The 15,996-nt window shown below is 45.1% G+C and overlaps 1 protein-coding gene and 1 pseudogene across 5 annotated transcripts in view; one reads left to right on the forward strand and one right to left on the reverse strand.

Annotated features, from left to right (window-relative positions):
* Positions 1-15,996, forward strand: part of LOC8052904 (mediator of RNA polymerase II transcription subunit 27) — a 49,032-nt gene that overhangs the window by 16,067 nt on the left and 16,969 nt on the right. For all 5 annotated transcript variants that reach the window (XM_029994060.3, XM_040501352.1, XM_002434264.4 and 2 more), the window contains exons 6-7: positions 8,881-8,922; positions 12,671-12,748. In XM_029994060.3, coding sequence (XP_029849920.1) covers positions 8,881-8,922; positions 12,671-12,748 — 120 coding nt within the window. The remainder of the gene's footprint in view (positions 1-8,880; positions 8,923-12,670; positions 12,749-15,996) is intronic.
* On the reverse strand, positions 4,631-5,656 carry LOC115331814 (annotated as a pseudogene).

The raw sequence follows: 15,996 nt of genomic DNA on the forward strand, positions 1-15,996 counted from the left end.
CTTACACAAACACAAGTCCTAAAACTTGAAAGGCTCAACAGGGGAGCTATGAGAACAATTAGCGGACTTCCACGATTCGCAAAAATCGAAGACCTGTACATACACTCTAAGCTCAATACTCTCAAGGAGCGGGCAGACGGACTCAAGACCACAGAAGTGGGAAGAGCCATATTGCGACATATTGGTTACGCAACGAATCACCTTTTGACGCTCCCAAACCGAAGCCTCGAAGATACAGCCATGCAACTTACTACATTTGCCCCACTGGCTCGCAACATGAGGAAGGACCACAAAAAGCGGCGGTTCCAACGAGTCTTAGATCACATCGACTTTGTTCGAGAGCATAGCAGAGATTTCACCAACCTGTACGTATACACAAATGCTGCACTGCGAGGAGACAAACAAGGAGCCATTGGATGATTCATGTTAAACTCCCAGATGACATGCAGCCAAGTACTTAAGGGTCAATGTAGCCTCAAGGAAGCCGAGCTACGAGCTATACTGGCAGGAGCCAAACAAGCGGCCACACACTGCAACAAGACGGAAGCCCTCTGCAAACACTTGTGGGTAATCACTGATAGTAGGGAGGCACACGCAGAATGTGACAAGGTTGACACCTATAGCAACACCGTCCGACAACTGCGAGAATTAGGCCAACAATTTGCAGATGAAGGACGCGTCCTTCGAATTGGGCATATATGGCAACGAAGATGCCGACAATGCTGCCAGAACGGCGCTTGAAGCTGCGCCTGTGAGACCAGACCAGGAGCAACAGGAACAAAGTCAAGAAGGCGAACATGATGTCCTTCCCTTCGATCCCGACGAGTCCCTGTCCCTGGGAAGGACGAGGAGGCGCAAGGCATTGACAGATCTGGTCCCCCAAGATCCGGACGGCAAACTACCTGCCGAATACAGCCGGAGCGACCGCGTTATCCTGCGCCGGATCCGCACCAACACGGCAATAACGCATGCCCTGCAGGTTAAGCTGGACAGAGCCAGGTAAGCCTGACATCCCGATGGCCCCGGCCCGGTTATTGACGGTGACTGCACTCGATGCGGGAGCAAGAGTCCAGCAACTATAATACATCCATGGGAATGCAGAGCCACTGTACGCTCAAGGCAGGCCACCATATACGAATCCCTGCTTGTCATTGACCCAAAGCTTTCGTAGAGTGGACTCGACCAGGGGGCGACATACAGCACAGGAAGATTGTGCTGGACTCTCTGCTTAAGTTCATTCGAGAAGCCGGTATCCGGCACTATTTTCAATATTTCATCCTCATCATACTCCCCATCTCTCACCCCTCATCTTCCCCACAAATGACGTAAGGTCAAGGTGGTGGAAAAATCATTAAAAAAAAACAACCACATTTCCACGTGGTGAATGATGTTGATTGGGGCGAAGCTCTGGTGGTGCTTGTCTGCATAGACGCTGAGCCGCAGCATGCCGAGCCTTTCGTTCGTTTACATCCATGTCACGCTGCGGTCAAATGCTCAAATGCGTATATAACCACGTTCCATACCACACATTCTCTTTCTGACATGGATGAAAAGGAACGCAAGGCTCGACATGCTGCGGCTCACCGTCTACGCAGACAAGCATCACTAGAGCCTTGCCCCAATCAACATCATTCACCACGTGGAGATACAGTTTTTTTTTTTTTTTGCCCTACACGAGCACAGGAGCACGTGCTCACGTGCTCATGAGCACGAGCACTTGACGCCGGACATCGGACGGACGTACAGACATGGCTAGCCCCTAAGGAGCTTCGCCCCTAATACAACTTAAACAAAACAAACAAATCAATTTTAGTTGCCTGCAGCTACACATTCGTCACTTTCACCATAAAAGAAAATCTCATGTTTTGGCCCGGGTCCTTCGGAATAGTACAACGAAAGAACAACCGCTACATTGACGTGCACTCGCTGAAGCTTGCACTTGTGGGATTCCACTTTCCTGAATGCATAGCGAAGTAAATCCCACTCCGTACCTCGCTGTTGAGGACTGTTACGGCCGGGTCCATCCTAAGAGTGCTGTAGGCTCCGATGGAGAGGAATCACTCCGCAACACGGTGATTCCGAAGACGGGGTTTTTTATTGGCGTATACGGGACCACGCTTTGCCCGTCAGCCAACAAGGATGGAAAAAGACTAGAAGGTTGGCGCTGTTGTATCGGATAGATTCACTTGGACAGGCCCACTCTACCGTCCTGGGTAGATTTGTAGGAAGGGGGAAGCTGCAAAAACAGAGTAGAGGCTCCGATGATCAGAGCCTCAGCCAGCCAGTCCCTCTGGCTCCCGCGCCCCCCCCCCCCCCCCCTCCCTCTTTTGGGGGTTTGAGGGTCAGCTTATAAATCCTGTGGAAATGAACGCGCCCGGGGCGGCCGGTTGTAGTTTCGCCCGGATAAGGGTCGCATCCACGATCATTCTCAAGACTGTGCCAGTAGCCGATTCACCGAAAAGAGCGAAGAAAACTCCGCCCTCTTCAAGGAATCCGGCCTCGCCTCGTATCCGGAAAGCCGGTGCCATGGCGGTCCCCACGGTCTGCGTGTGCTAGGCCTATATAGTGAAATGGGGAACACGCGATTCCCACACACATTACAGTATGCACCTGTCAAATCAAAATTGGCCCTGATTTGCTGCCAGGCCAAGTCGTTATTGAGGTGCTCATTCAGATTCGGTTTCTGCTTGTTGTAAAGAAATATATACTTTTTAACCACATTTATAGAGCCATTGCGGAGACCTCTGTGGCCACTGCTGTGGATCGAGGCTTTGGGTGGACATGTTGGTTTTATTTCCTGAAGAAATGCTGGAATGCCGGTTGTATACAAATGTGAAGCGCATCACATCCCTTCTGAGGCGCTGCGGATTAGCTCATCTGTCGATGACTTGACGGCCTTTGAAAAATCGGTCTGCGAGCGACTGCTCTAAACTGGTCGCTTTCGCGACTGTGACTGTTGCTCGGCGACCAGAAAGCTGTTGTGCGATTGCTGAGACTCACAGGTGTGAACATGCCTTAAATGTTTAGCTGTAAACCACATTACACAAATTTAATGCCCAGTTTTTCGTTTTTTTTTAGCTTAATAGCAATTTTTGTGGAAGTGTCACATTGTTCACTGTTTTGAACAGTTGTGCGTGCAGTCTATACAAGTGTGAGACAATAGAAAAAGAAGAAAAAGGATCAAACAGAATTCCCAAAGCACTTAAAGGGGCATGTGCCAGGGGAAAGCATTTTTTTTATTGTTTACAATAACTGTGTGAAATTTTTACAGTATTATAATAGTGGATCTCTTTTTAATAAATTTGGTGTTAGTTTTAATACCTCTTGATTTTTAAAACTCTAATTGCAAAACACATGCAAAAAGAAAAGTAACATATTCTTGTACACACATGGGGCATGGCAGCACACTAAGCAGAGCCTAGTCAAATGAGCTAATTCGCTTCCTACCACTGAGTGCAATGAACAATAAAAAAGAAACAATGTGTGCAGGACCTATTTTATTTTAGAGTATTTGAAAATTGCAAAAATGCCATTTTCGAAGGTCTAACAAATGTTCCTTGAATTTTTCATAAATATAAGAAAGGTGCATTCTAACTGAGCCTTGATATTTACATTCTGCATAACCTAAAGCGTGTGCTTGCCAAATTTGGTCGTGATCGGGCAATATTAAGAACAAAAGTTCTTGTTTGCAAACTGTGAAGATGCCCCAAAATTATATAAGCAGAAATATGCGTTCGAATATTACCATAGATGTGCAGCGACACTTTTTTGCAGTAGGAAAAATAATTTTTTGTTCATAATTTCCCGTGAGAAATTGAAGCTACCAAAGACTGCAATAAAGAAAAGACGGCTAGGCCTGGTTCTCAACATTAATGTGATGGCGGGCGACCTCGCAATTTGTTACACACGAAAATGTGCCCAGGCCTTTGACATGAAGTTGAGGACGTCCTGCCTCGAAGGCTTCTGGAGGTTGCCCTTTGGTGTCTTGTCTCCCTTCCGCATGAACTCCGCCCATGACGTATGAAGCGACTCCTTAAACGACTTGTTCCATTACACGTCTGCCGACTGTAGAATTTTAGTGCAGCCTCCTGGAATATGCACGATGTCCATAGCCATAGCGGAGGCTTCTGCAGTGTCCATGACCGCCTTCGTGTCGTGTACCGGCGCTTCGTCGATCACTAGCAAGCGGCGAACATCGTCGATGTCGGGACCCCAAACACGGCTGACCCATTCCAGACATATGTTGGTTGTCATCCAACCATTTGTGAGCGATGTCAAGTAAACGTTCGCTGCAAAAACGGAAACAGGACAAAAGTACAGTTACGCAACCGGGCGGGGTCAAATGATGTGCAGCCGTGCAGCTACTCCTGCCTACTGCTACTACTTCGGTTGGTTGTGTTCCAGAAGTTACTAATGAGACCCATGGTAACAGTTTTAAGTCGTGGTAAGCCGGAGAACTCAGATCCAATCGAGCACATCGAACACGACCTGCCTGCTCAGGGCGCCGAGGGCATATTCGGGTGTTGGGCCCACGCCTCACGCGTTACGTCATAGCGTTAGTGCAGTTACCCTCAGTTACTTCTGCAGAAGCACAGTCGGGGCTTTTACGTTTCTGAAGGTGGGTGGGTCATTTCGTCATTGCAGTTCTGCTGGTTTTGCTACGGTGCTGCAGTTCTGCGTTTGCGCTTGGTGGTCGCGATTCGGCATTTGCAAACTTTCGTCTCTCGTGACTCTCGGCATGCTTTCGTCTTTTGTCGGGAAGTACGTCAACCGCGTCTTAGTCATAACAAAGTGAAGCAGAACGCGGTTATGGCAGTCACGAATCTCGAATATCATTGGCGTCAAAATTTACAAACTCGTTGCTCTTGCCATGCTTTCCTCTTTCGAAGGAACAGCGTCACAGTCAACGAAATGAAGCAGAACTTACTTGGTATGCGGAGTGCCATGAACGCACGGGCAGGGATCCTCCCTGTGGGTTCCTTGAGTATGACAAATGCCAGAAGTTTTGCCCCCGACGCTCGAGCTGCCAGTGCGACGGTGAAGCCTCGACGGGCGCAGCCGATGTTGGCGGTCCGGATGCTGTTTTCACCAGCAACATTATTGGTGCGGGTCGCTGGGTTGTTCACGCTGACCGTGGTCTGGTTCATATTGCAGATGTTGATGGCGTGTAGTCGTGCCGTGCTCGCAAAGTAGCAATTGTAGAGCGGGATGCAGTGACAGCTTCGCCGCAGTCAGCAGGGGCCTTCTGGCTGTCGTTGGTCGCCGTACGCATAGTCAACGCAAATCGCTGCTTCCATTGCTTGATGTACTGTGTTGACGCTTTGAAGTTGCCAAGATTTAGACTCTCAGCTATCTTTAGTGCCTCCTCTGCCAGGAGCTGGTTGCTGACGGCCCAGCCGGCATCTCGCTCCCTTTGAAAGTATTCAAACAGTGCGTCATCGACCTCCTCTCTGAAGACGGGCGTCCCATTCGTGAATTTCCTCTTCATCTTCTGCTTGCCGTAGTTAAGTTGCTTCAGGGTTTCATACTTAGAGTCCCACTCACGGATTCGCTTCCTGTCGATCTTGAAATGACGAGAGGTGCGACTGACATTGCCTCTTGATGCCCGATGCCAGTCGACGACTTCCATCTTTTTGGAGACTGTGTAAGAGTGCATCCTGTGCTGGTTGCTTGTCAAGTGACCAATGGCAATCGGGAAGCACGAAGCATTTATCAAGATATATTTTACAAAATGCTGGGACGAACTGGCTGTTATCTACACCCCTATTGGTCCTGTCGTTGCTACCCCTGGATTGTGCGGACCACACAATGCTGCAGTAACGTGAAGGACAAAGTGCCCGGAGTGACCTTGGTGACCCAATTCTACGGGAATCGGTCTCCGGGCCGGGTCCGCCGCGGCAACCTTCGGCAGGGTGCCTGCCGTGACGGCTGCTGGGAACGCCGGCACTTCCGAGAATATGGGCGCTTGACGTGTACCTGCCCAAAGTTTGGAATTTCGAAAATGTTAATAGCGGGCGCTTTTGTACGGGTGTGGGGCGCTTCCTCGGTATTTTACGGTAGGTGTACCTCAATCTTTTTTCTGTCATATTGAGACGCTGGCATATATATATATATATATATATTTTTTTTTTTTTTTTGTGTACTCTTCTTGTGCATGCAGCAGCATTTCATCACTTTATTTACAACTGCCTACAAGATCTTCAGGAGTAGACAGCATACCTGGGTAGTAATTACATTACTGTAATTGAATTAATGTAATTTAATTACTTTTCTTGGTAATTTGTAATTCTAATTAATTACTTTTGGCTAAAAGGAACTGAAATTATAATTTAATTACTTTCTTGCAAAATTTAGGGCACAATTACAATTGCTTTTGCAAAACTTTGCGGCGCCGACGGAACCTCTCTAAAAGCCTCAGTGCTTGCACAAGCAGCCTAGCTCTCAGTGAAACACTCACACGCAGACACAAACTCACACTCACGCACAACATAAATAGCATTGCATTGTTTGTTGCTTTGTTGCTTACACTGCGGGCTTAAAGGAGTCTTTGGAGTCTATCTCAACGGCACCGTGTAGTGCCGTCTGCGGTGCGATCAGAAAACAATAACGTAAACATGCTAAAATATTGAAAGAAAAATATTGAGCTTCATCTTTCAGCCGAGGTTGGGAATTTTAATTGTCTGTGAACTTATTTTTCTTGCTTTTTTGCCAGTTTTTTACGTCCTTTTTCCAGAACTCTCACATATGTGTATCTTTGTATTATTTTCAAGTTCATTTTGGGTTGGTTTCACTTCGGATATTATTTGCATAAACACTTTGGAGACTGACCTTGCACCTGAGAATATTGTCACCAATGATTCGGGAGCCCCGATTTGGTACTTATATATTTCTGAGCCATTATAATTTCAACTCAATGTAAATAATTTACAATACCATGATGTTTGTATGTGAATGTGGTCGTTTTAGCGCATGTGGATTTTACTTTTATATTAACACTTGTAAAATATTCCGATATGAATAATTGTCAGATTTTTATTTGCCTGGCTAACAAAAGTCTGTAAATCCAATTTTTTTAGCGATCTGGCGTTTTCCAGCATATGAACTAATTTATTATTATTTAATAAAAGTATAAGAAGTTGTACTTCATTGTCCCATACTGTCAAGTTCTATCATGAATTTACCAAAATTCATAAAAAGAAAGTACAATACGTGAACATTGGAGTAAGGAATTAACAAATACATTGCATTCTATGCAACTCGTTTAAATTTATATGGCCCAAGTCGGGTCGCTCTCAGAAATAAGTAATTGTAAAGTAATTGCATTACTTTTTAGAAGTAATTTGTAATTGTAATTAATTACTTTTTACCTAGTACTAATTGTAATTGTAGTTAAACTACTTTTGAAGCAAAGTAATTGTAATTGTAATTAAATTGCATTTTGGAAGTAATTTACCCATGTATGGTTGACAGAAACAGGATAGAATGGAACATAGACTGAAGCTCTCATGATAGCTTGAAAAATGCTTTGCTGGCCAGGTGAAGCTTGCAGCTTAAGTCCAACATTGGTTTTCCCACGACGATTCTCAAGGCAGTTGGCCGTCAAGTGGTTAATGTAGAAAAATGGAACTGACGGTGAGTTACAAGAATGGCTTGATATGAAATCAAGGACTTTCTAAATTTGAAACACTAAGGATGATTGTGTCGTCAGTCATACTGCCTGAGCAGCAAATTGCATCTCTCACTCGGGGCATCAGGTGACATAGCTATCTAAGATTGTGCTGTCAAGGCTTCATTGGTGTCTTTTGTGCCACAAGGCGGGAAAACAGCAATGTAATCAACATAAAGCCCGGATGACGACCACCGGAAAGCTCATTCACGCAAGTGTTTGTTTAAATTGCGTTATGAGTTGCCCGAATATTCATGCTTCCAATTTCGCATGCAAAGCTACTCCTTACATTGGTTTCTAAGCTTCCTACGATGCAAAGCAATTTCAATAAAAAAAAACGGTGCAATTGAAATCTTATTCAGAACCAGCCATCCTTTCAAGCTTCATTCAAGCCGAACCAGGCTCAGTCGGAGCGGCCTGATCGACTGTAAGGCGACGAGCAATACGCGAAGACCAGTGAAATACACTCACCTCACAAGGCTTGTTTCCGGCATTGGGCTCGGAATTATTTTGTTTTATAATGGCAAGCCAAGTACTCCTCCCCTTTGCAGTAACGTTGTTTTCTGACTGGAAGTGGAAGAGTCTTTTATCATTCTTTGACGTGCTTCTGCACCCGAAGGCACAGCAAGCAGGCAGTCAGCAGCCGCAAAGGCACAACATTAAGATGCGATTCCAAAAGGACATGTGCGTAATGGCACTAACCAGCTGAGGGCAAACAACCCGAAATTTTGCAGCAGAAGCTGGCTCTCCACAAAATGGTGACTTATGGAGGCGATTTGAAACAATGATGATAATACACGCATCACTTGACTTCTGCCGTCCAATGAAGTCTCAGCAAATCAAAACATGCTTGGCTAGAGTGAGTCTATTGTTGGTAAAGCATTAAAGAATAGGAATGTGGTACTCTGACAAAGTATTCAGTGACACTAATTGAAACTTTATAGTGCTTTTCAACCTAAGGATTGGTGCAGGTAGAATTGCTCAAAGCTTTAGCCTGTGTTGAAGAAAGAGGAAATGCCCAAGCTACCATTTTCGATGCGAACCAGCAATCTTTTTGTGCACATACTATATAGCATACCTAATTTCAGAAATGTTCGCACAGCTATATTGCTTTCCATCTCAAGAGTTAAATCAACTTGTCAGCACCTTTATGTACTAATGGTTTGTTTTTCTACGAATGATCTTTCTTGACACACTTGCATTTGTTCTTGCAGCTTGACATGTGGACCAAATCCCGCTATCAAGTGTTTCAAAAGGTAACCATTCACTCTGTTTTTTTTTAAATTCCCAGTACATTTGCGATGGAGTAGATCAGGGGTTTCAAACTCATTTTAGTGTGGGGGCCAGATAGTCCACCCTCAAAAGGTCGAGGACTGACGTGGAGGGGGGGACAATATTTTGGTGTTTTAGGATAAAAAGTAGAAACGGTATTGGTGTTGCATGCTGGAAAGCAGTCAGTTCTCCCAGCGACACACCAAAGCTTTACTAGAGAGGGAACATCATGCTCTCTACTCTTTGTAAACTCGCCGTTTTGTCAGTGACATCTTTGGCTTTCATCTGCTTATACGACAACAAGGTTTAAAACGCCAATATGCAGGCATTTTTTACTAGATTGGGAGCGAGCACATTGTCATTGCTCTGTCGGACAATTCACTTGGCTCAACAGGCGTGAATAAAAACCTTTTTCATGCGACAGGTTTTGCTTTTTTGACACTTTTATAGCAGCATTATAAGAAAATACTTATATTTTGAAGGTATTTTCTGATAACGAGAAGTCCAAGCTCATAATTTTATTTTTGACAGGTACTAGCCCTGCTGCGCGAGAGGCAGAGCAGCCGATGCGCGTCCTTGAGCAAAGAGCTTGCGTTTGTAGCCTAGTAGTGATATTGTCGTTCTGGTGGATTTACATGAGAAAGGGCTGAGAAGAAAATATTTAGACAAAGCTATATTCAGTCCAAAATAGAATAGAATAATGCAGAATATGCAAACATATTATATCAGCAAAACTTCTTTTTGAGCGGAAATAAATCAACTTTATGAAAGCGATATTTATGGCGCATAATGCACTCGAAGTATGGGAATGAGAGCTTGCAGCCGCGGGAGGCTTGCGGGCCGCGTTCCAGAGAGTCGTGGGTCGCATGCGGCCCACGAGCCGCGTGTTTGAGGTCCTTGGAGTGGGGGGTAAAAGAGCATTTTAAATGATTTTGGCAGTATCGTGAAATACAGCAGAAAGGGGGATCGTGGTAAATAAGAGTGTATGTTTTGGGAAAACATAGAAACCAAGGATGCTTTTCGGGGGTCTATAGATGAGACAGGAAGTGACTCTCACAAAGCCATTTATTTTACGTGGGCTTTCATGACTGTGGAGAACTGCCATGTGTACCTAAATATCAGTCAACCGTTTCTTTTTAAGCACTCTTTTTTTCTAAATTAGGGGTCAATCTGGAGTTCTAACAAAACCATTGACCTCTAAATTTTTGAGCCTTTAAGGGGGGACGCGGGCTTTGAAAACCGGAAAATCGCGAAAAAGTCGATTTTTAGAAAACCTTATTTTTCGGTTGTATATCTCATAAACTACCTTCTCTGTAATTATCAGCACCAAATACAATGGGGAAATATTTAAAAACAATTATTTACGAGGCCTGAATAGCATCCAAGTGACGGTCAAACGTCAAAATCAACCCCAACTTCGCGCGCTCGCCATTTTCAAAGCGTTGGACCGACGGCCGCCATCTTAGTCTTGTTTTGAACGTGAATTCTTTCTCTTTTTTTTGCCAGCTCCCAAAATGGCGTCGGCCGCGTGGTTACGGCACTGTCGCCGTTCTTCCATGTCGCAATCGCAAGAACGCGATTGGACAGAGCGCGCGCTCGAGGAGCGTGCGGGGGAGCGCGCGACTGCTATTGGCTGGGACGCGATTTCTCCGCGCGCGGAGCGCTCTCCTCCTCCGTTTCTCCTGCTGTTGCCGCTCGCGTCGTCTGCTTTTGGTAGTGGTCTGCTTGCACGCGCTCTTTTAGTCAGTTCCACTTCGTTTTTCGCCATCTTTACGATCGTTTTCCGAACTTTCTTTGAGTAGTTTCGTGTAGCGTGCCCGTCTGTTTCGTGGTCGCACACGATGCGGGGTTCGAAGTACAAGACGGTGCGCGCGTTTGGCGCGCGGAAGCGGTCCATGAAGTTAGTGCGGATGGCGAACTAGGAAGTTTCTGCACGGCGTGCCGTCAATGATGATCGCGTCAACACCTCCAGTGATGGATTTTCTGTGCCATCGGCTGTCGTCGAGGAAGAACGCATCGCCCCGCTCACGCCTGGAGTGCCGAGCATGCCGACCGTTGTGGTTCCTCCCGAGATCGCGGGTCCCAGCGCCCGTCTTCCGCCTGCCGCGACAAGTAGGAGCGCGTCTTCTAGCACCCATCTGCGGACGCATTTCCTGACACGTGAGGAGATCGAAGCAGAAGCTAGACATTGTGATATTGCTCAAGCCGAACTTGGAGCTATGCCAGCAAATTGCACTGCATGAAGCGGTGTTTAGGTTCAACGCCGGCTGCTACAAGGCAACTGCAGAAATATCGGTTGCAGTGGGACTTCAGCCGACCCATCTAGCCCTCCAACGAGCTGCCGGGAAAGATGCCCTACGTCTGCACAAGGCCAGCAAACGACATCAAGAGAATTTGGAAAGGCGGAACAAGAAGAAAGTGCACAAGAACACTTCTGACTATTCTGCAGGGTCATTCTAAAGCTGAAAATCTGGGTGCAACTTTCAAGTGCTGTTTTCTCAGAATGGATTTTTTCACTGTCGTGGCTGCTTGTCCCAGCGATATCTCAGGAACTGATGAATGGATTTTTGTGCTGTCTTTTTTATTCTGTTCTCTAATAACTTTGTGAGGGCATAACAGAGCCCTTTTTTTAGAAAACTGCGCTAAAAATTTATAATAAAAAAATTAAATTTGGTGAATGTGGGTTTCATGACTACACAAAAATTCAAAGTTGCGTTAAAATTTTTCAACAAAGAAATTTAATAAAAGGGCTCTGTTATGCCCTGAGGAATGTATCCAGGGGTAATCATAACAAATTTTACGCCGCTACTACCTTTTTCAAATTCTCCAGACCTGGGATAAGGAATGCATATGGACGATTTTGATAAATATTTGTAACTTGAGAAATAATATGCACAGCTCCATGAAACTTTGCAGTTACTCTTATGTCTGTGCTATAAACACACCCTGTAAATTTCGTTCAGATATCTCTAGAAATAAGAAAGTTCATATTTATTCCCCACCTCCTCCCTTAAGGAATTTAATTAATTAACCCAAATGCTACCTCATATTAGTGACTGGTCCTAGCATGCTGTTGCAGAACGGTAAAAGCCTAGTGTACGTGTTGGTGCAAAATGCTGAATACTGAGCACAACAAAAGTGTGCACACGTGCCCAGGGGCGGATGCAGGTATTTCTTGGGGGGGGGGGGGGGGGGGGTTAGGTGTTGGTCAGCGTATCATATGTTTAAGAACCTCCTCCCCCCCCCCTTTGCCGATTCTTCGCCCTAAATTTTTACACATACAGAATTCAAGAGGGGGGTCAGGACATCCGGACCCCCCCGCTGAATCCGCCCCTGCATGTGCCAGAGAAAGCCAGTCCAGTCCAAGGTCGTGCCTGCCTGGATAAGAAGCACAGGGCAGAGAAGCAAAGAGGCGAGAAAGAGAGGGAGCAGAGCAAACGGACTTGGGGGAAGGCAGTCGGGAGGGCCAGTGCTTTGCATCAGCCGTGCTGGGTGGCAGTGCTTAGACATAAAAACAAGGAAGGCAGACACAACAAAGGGGGAAAGCAATACGCAGATCTATAAGAACTCAATACGACCGGTTGTCACGAGTGTAGCAGCTGAAAAGAAACATGTCAACAAAGCTCTACTGTACTACCTTTGCAGTTAAACTGGCATGTCCTCCTGAAAGGAGATGCACGGTGTTTAAAGCTCTGTTCACTAAAGTAAAGGGCTGCCACTTCACTTTTACAGGTGACTGACCATGCCAACGCAGCTATGCTTCACTTTTTTTCACCTCAACTGCCCGATTTGGCTGTGAAGTCCTTTCTGGTGAGGCCACTGATCACCCATACTTCGTCTTTGTATATTTATTTGTTAGACGCAGCTGCTTATAAAGTCTGTTTCATCGATGACGGTTACTTGAGGCAGGGGGAACTCTGTCTATTCTCTTTTTACTTGTCTACTGGCTGTACTTTGATAGACTTTTATGAATTTGGATTGGGTACTCTGTGAAAAAAGCTTTATTTGAAACATTTAGAAAATGAGTACACATATGTGGACTCCTCCTGTGGGTGCATGACATAGAATTTCACTGTGTGTTTTCTTATATACTTGCAGCTCAAAAGTTTAGAAAATGTTTCTAAATTTCAGTGGTAATCAGCTATTTAAGACAGGTTCAGAGGAGGCCTTGTATGTCGTGAGTTGATTTTATGAATTGTTAACACAACATGTGCATGAAGACAAAAAATTCACACCTACTTAAAAAACAATGAGTTTCCTATGCTGGTGTTGCATGCATGACATTAGGCATAATTGTGTTTGCATGGCCCTTTGATTACTGCTTCTTGATTGCTGCATCAGGAGATGCCTCAAAATTGGGATTCAGCCGAGATTGTTGAGTTCATCACTGGAGACGCAGCTCAGGGGTGCTGAGAGTCATGTGACAGTGGCTAGCAATGCTGCGTGTTGCCATAAGGCACTATTTCGCCGGTGGTTCTGACTACCCCTTCACAGCAATGAAGAGCAGATTTTGCTCACATTTATTCAGTTTGAATGAGTCGTTCCTAAATTGTTATTGCATCATTCTTTCATTCTAAAATTGGTTACATAGTGGCATTTGTTTCACTCGACAATACATTTTATATAAATAAGGCGATCAGCTTGGAAGGATTTATCCAAGATATGCGAGCATAATACCTTCACTTTATTTTTCACGCAGAACGCAGTCTAGGAAATACTAGGCAAACAAGCACACCACAAGGTTGACTTTCCCCTCAGGGCTGTTATCAATGAGGGTGACATGTGCCAGAAGACTGTGTCCACTTTCCTTTAAAAGTGCTGTGTCTTGTCTAGATTTCATAAGCCCTTTAGCACTAAGATCTCGCAGTGATGTAATATCAGATTTTCAGCCATTTCACGGGAAGCCCTGCAGAATTTTTTTTTGGACATCAAAGACTTATATTATAGCGAGTTTGTTTCACATGCACTGGCAACGTGCAAGTTCTCTCCCAGAATGCATCACACCCGTCGAGTGCCGCATGGAGAACTGGTCTCGAACGAACTTGCTGGGTGCAAATTGAGGCTGTCGCCATCTACAGTGAAACCCGTTTAGAACGAACCCACGTACAGCGAATTATTGTCGTTATCGAACTCACGGTAAATTTAAATACAAATTAATGTAAAAAGTACTTTTTATAACGAACAACATAATGGCTATATTGAACTTTTCCCCCCCGGCAATGCTTCCAAAAACGCGCAAACAATCGTCCTCTAGCCTGTCCCTTCGCTCCACCTTCAAAAAAAAGTAGGAAAGAAAGAAAATTCCAAAAGCTCAAGTGGCGAACAAAATTGAGCGAAGAGAAGCGAAGTGATTCAGAAGGGGAGAAACCTAAAATATACAATCTGCACGCACGCGCAGGAAAAAAAAAACTTGTCATCCCAAAACGATTGCCCACGAAGTGAAGTGATTCAGAAGGAAAGATAAGCTAAAAAAAAAAAAAACTCTGCACGCATGCAAAAAAAACAAAAAAACATTCCAGCGTGTTGTTACAAGGGGGAATCGAAGGGAGGAGAAAGAAAGAGAAGCTCTCGCCTTAAACGAACGCATCGGGGAAGTTCGTAGTAAATGTTTTTTTGCTATATCGAATTACTTGCTATATCGAACTGATTGTAGCGTTTCCTGCTGTTCGTTATAAACGGGTTTAACTATATGTTGTAGCAAGAGCACTGACCTCAAACTGAAAAAAGTGCCCTGTTGTTTGACATGACAGGTGGGAACATAAAATGGTGTGGTCGCTGCACTGTTTATGTTTGCGATGACATTAAAAATTGGAGATATTTACAGACAACATACCTATGTTTCTGCCACAAGCTGATAACAAAACAACTGTGAGAAATAACAAGAAGTGAGCAATCTTTTAATTTTTATAACTGTTTACACCATAGAAAACATTGTTGATACTATTCGCGCAGAAGCTTGATCTGTTTTAAGTGTGAACCACTGAAAGGATGCGGTTTCAAACTAGTCCATTGGAATCTCCAGCAAAATGTTTTGCAGCACCTTCGATTTCAATCCTTGGTCGCATATAGCTGCGACAGCTTTTATATCTAATTGGAGCGGCGAGAACTGTTGTGTTCGGCAATCACAAGGGAAGTGGACAAATATGCGGTTCGGCAATCACGGGGGGGAGTGGACAAATATACAGTATGACCATTGCATGTTGTTGGAAGTCCCGTATATGTGGGAATGAACGCTGTGATCTCGGAAGCCGGTCGTGGTCCTTGAGGTACGGCGTGCTCCTCCGGTGAAGAAGGAGCTGGCACGGGAAGCAAGTGTAGTCGGTTTCGCTTTATAGCCTCCTGGTCGGTCTCAACCAGGCATGAACGTGGCGCATCCGAAGGTGATGTACTATGACCTGTTTGTCTCTGGTCCGAGATCCATACGCGCTGAGTTTGCAGTGGTTTCAACGGTCGGGGTCCGTGTCTCCTGTCCAAGTTAATTTTTTCTTTTGCTTCGTTGTTTTCCTCCCACTTCTTTACAAGTTTGTGATTGAAATCACTGGCTTTAAGCTGTATCCAATCATAGGGAGTGACATTCTTATACGTCTCCCCATCAGGAGTTCCGCTGGAATGTAGCCACGCACTCCAAGCCCGGCAGGCTTGGAGTGCGCGATAGCACCATCTGTCTTTTTCTAACTACATTCGATTATTTTGACGGCTGACTCCACAAAGCTGTTACTTTGTGGATATCTCAGGCTGGAAGTCTTGTGGTGGAAGCCCCAGTCTTGAGAAAATTTGTGGAATTGTGTGGAGTCGAGTTTTTGGGATTGAGGTCCATTGTCAGTAAATGCTGTTTCTGGCGTGCCGTGTTTGGCGAAGATCGATTTCCAGTGGTCAGTTACAGATGTCGTTGACAATCTTGTGAGTGGCGGAACTTCTGAGAATCTTGAGTTATAGTCGATGATGAGCAAGTACCCCTTTCTTTAGAAGTAAAATAAGTCCATGCCGACTTGTTGCCATGGTCTTTCTGGGAAGGGAGTTGGAATTTGCGGTTTTCGTCTGTTACTTGTTTCCTCTAT

This window comes from Ixodes scapularis, unplaced genomic scaffold (genome assembly GCF_016920785.2).
Source record: "Ixodes scapularis isolate PalLabHiFi unplaced genomic scaffold, ASM1692078v2 PGA_scaffold3__209_contigs__length_174095766, whole genome shotgun sequence".
Taxonomy (NCBI): domain Eukaryota; kingdom Metazoa; phylum Arthropoda; class Arachnida; order Ixodida; family Ixodidae; genus Ixodes; species Ixodes scapularis.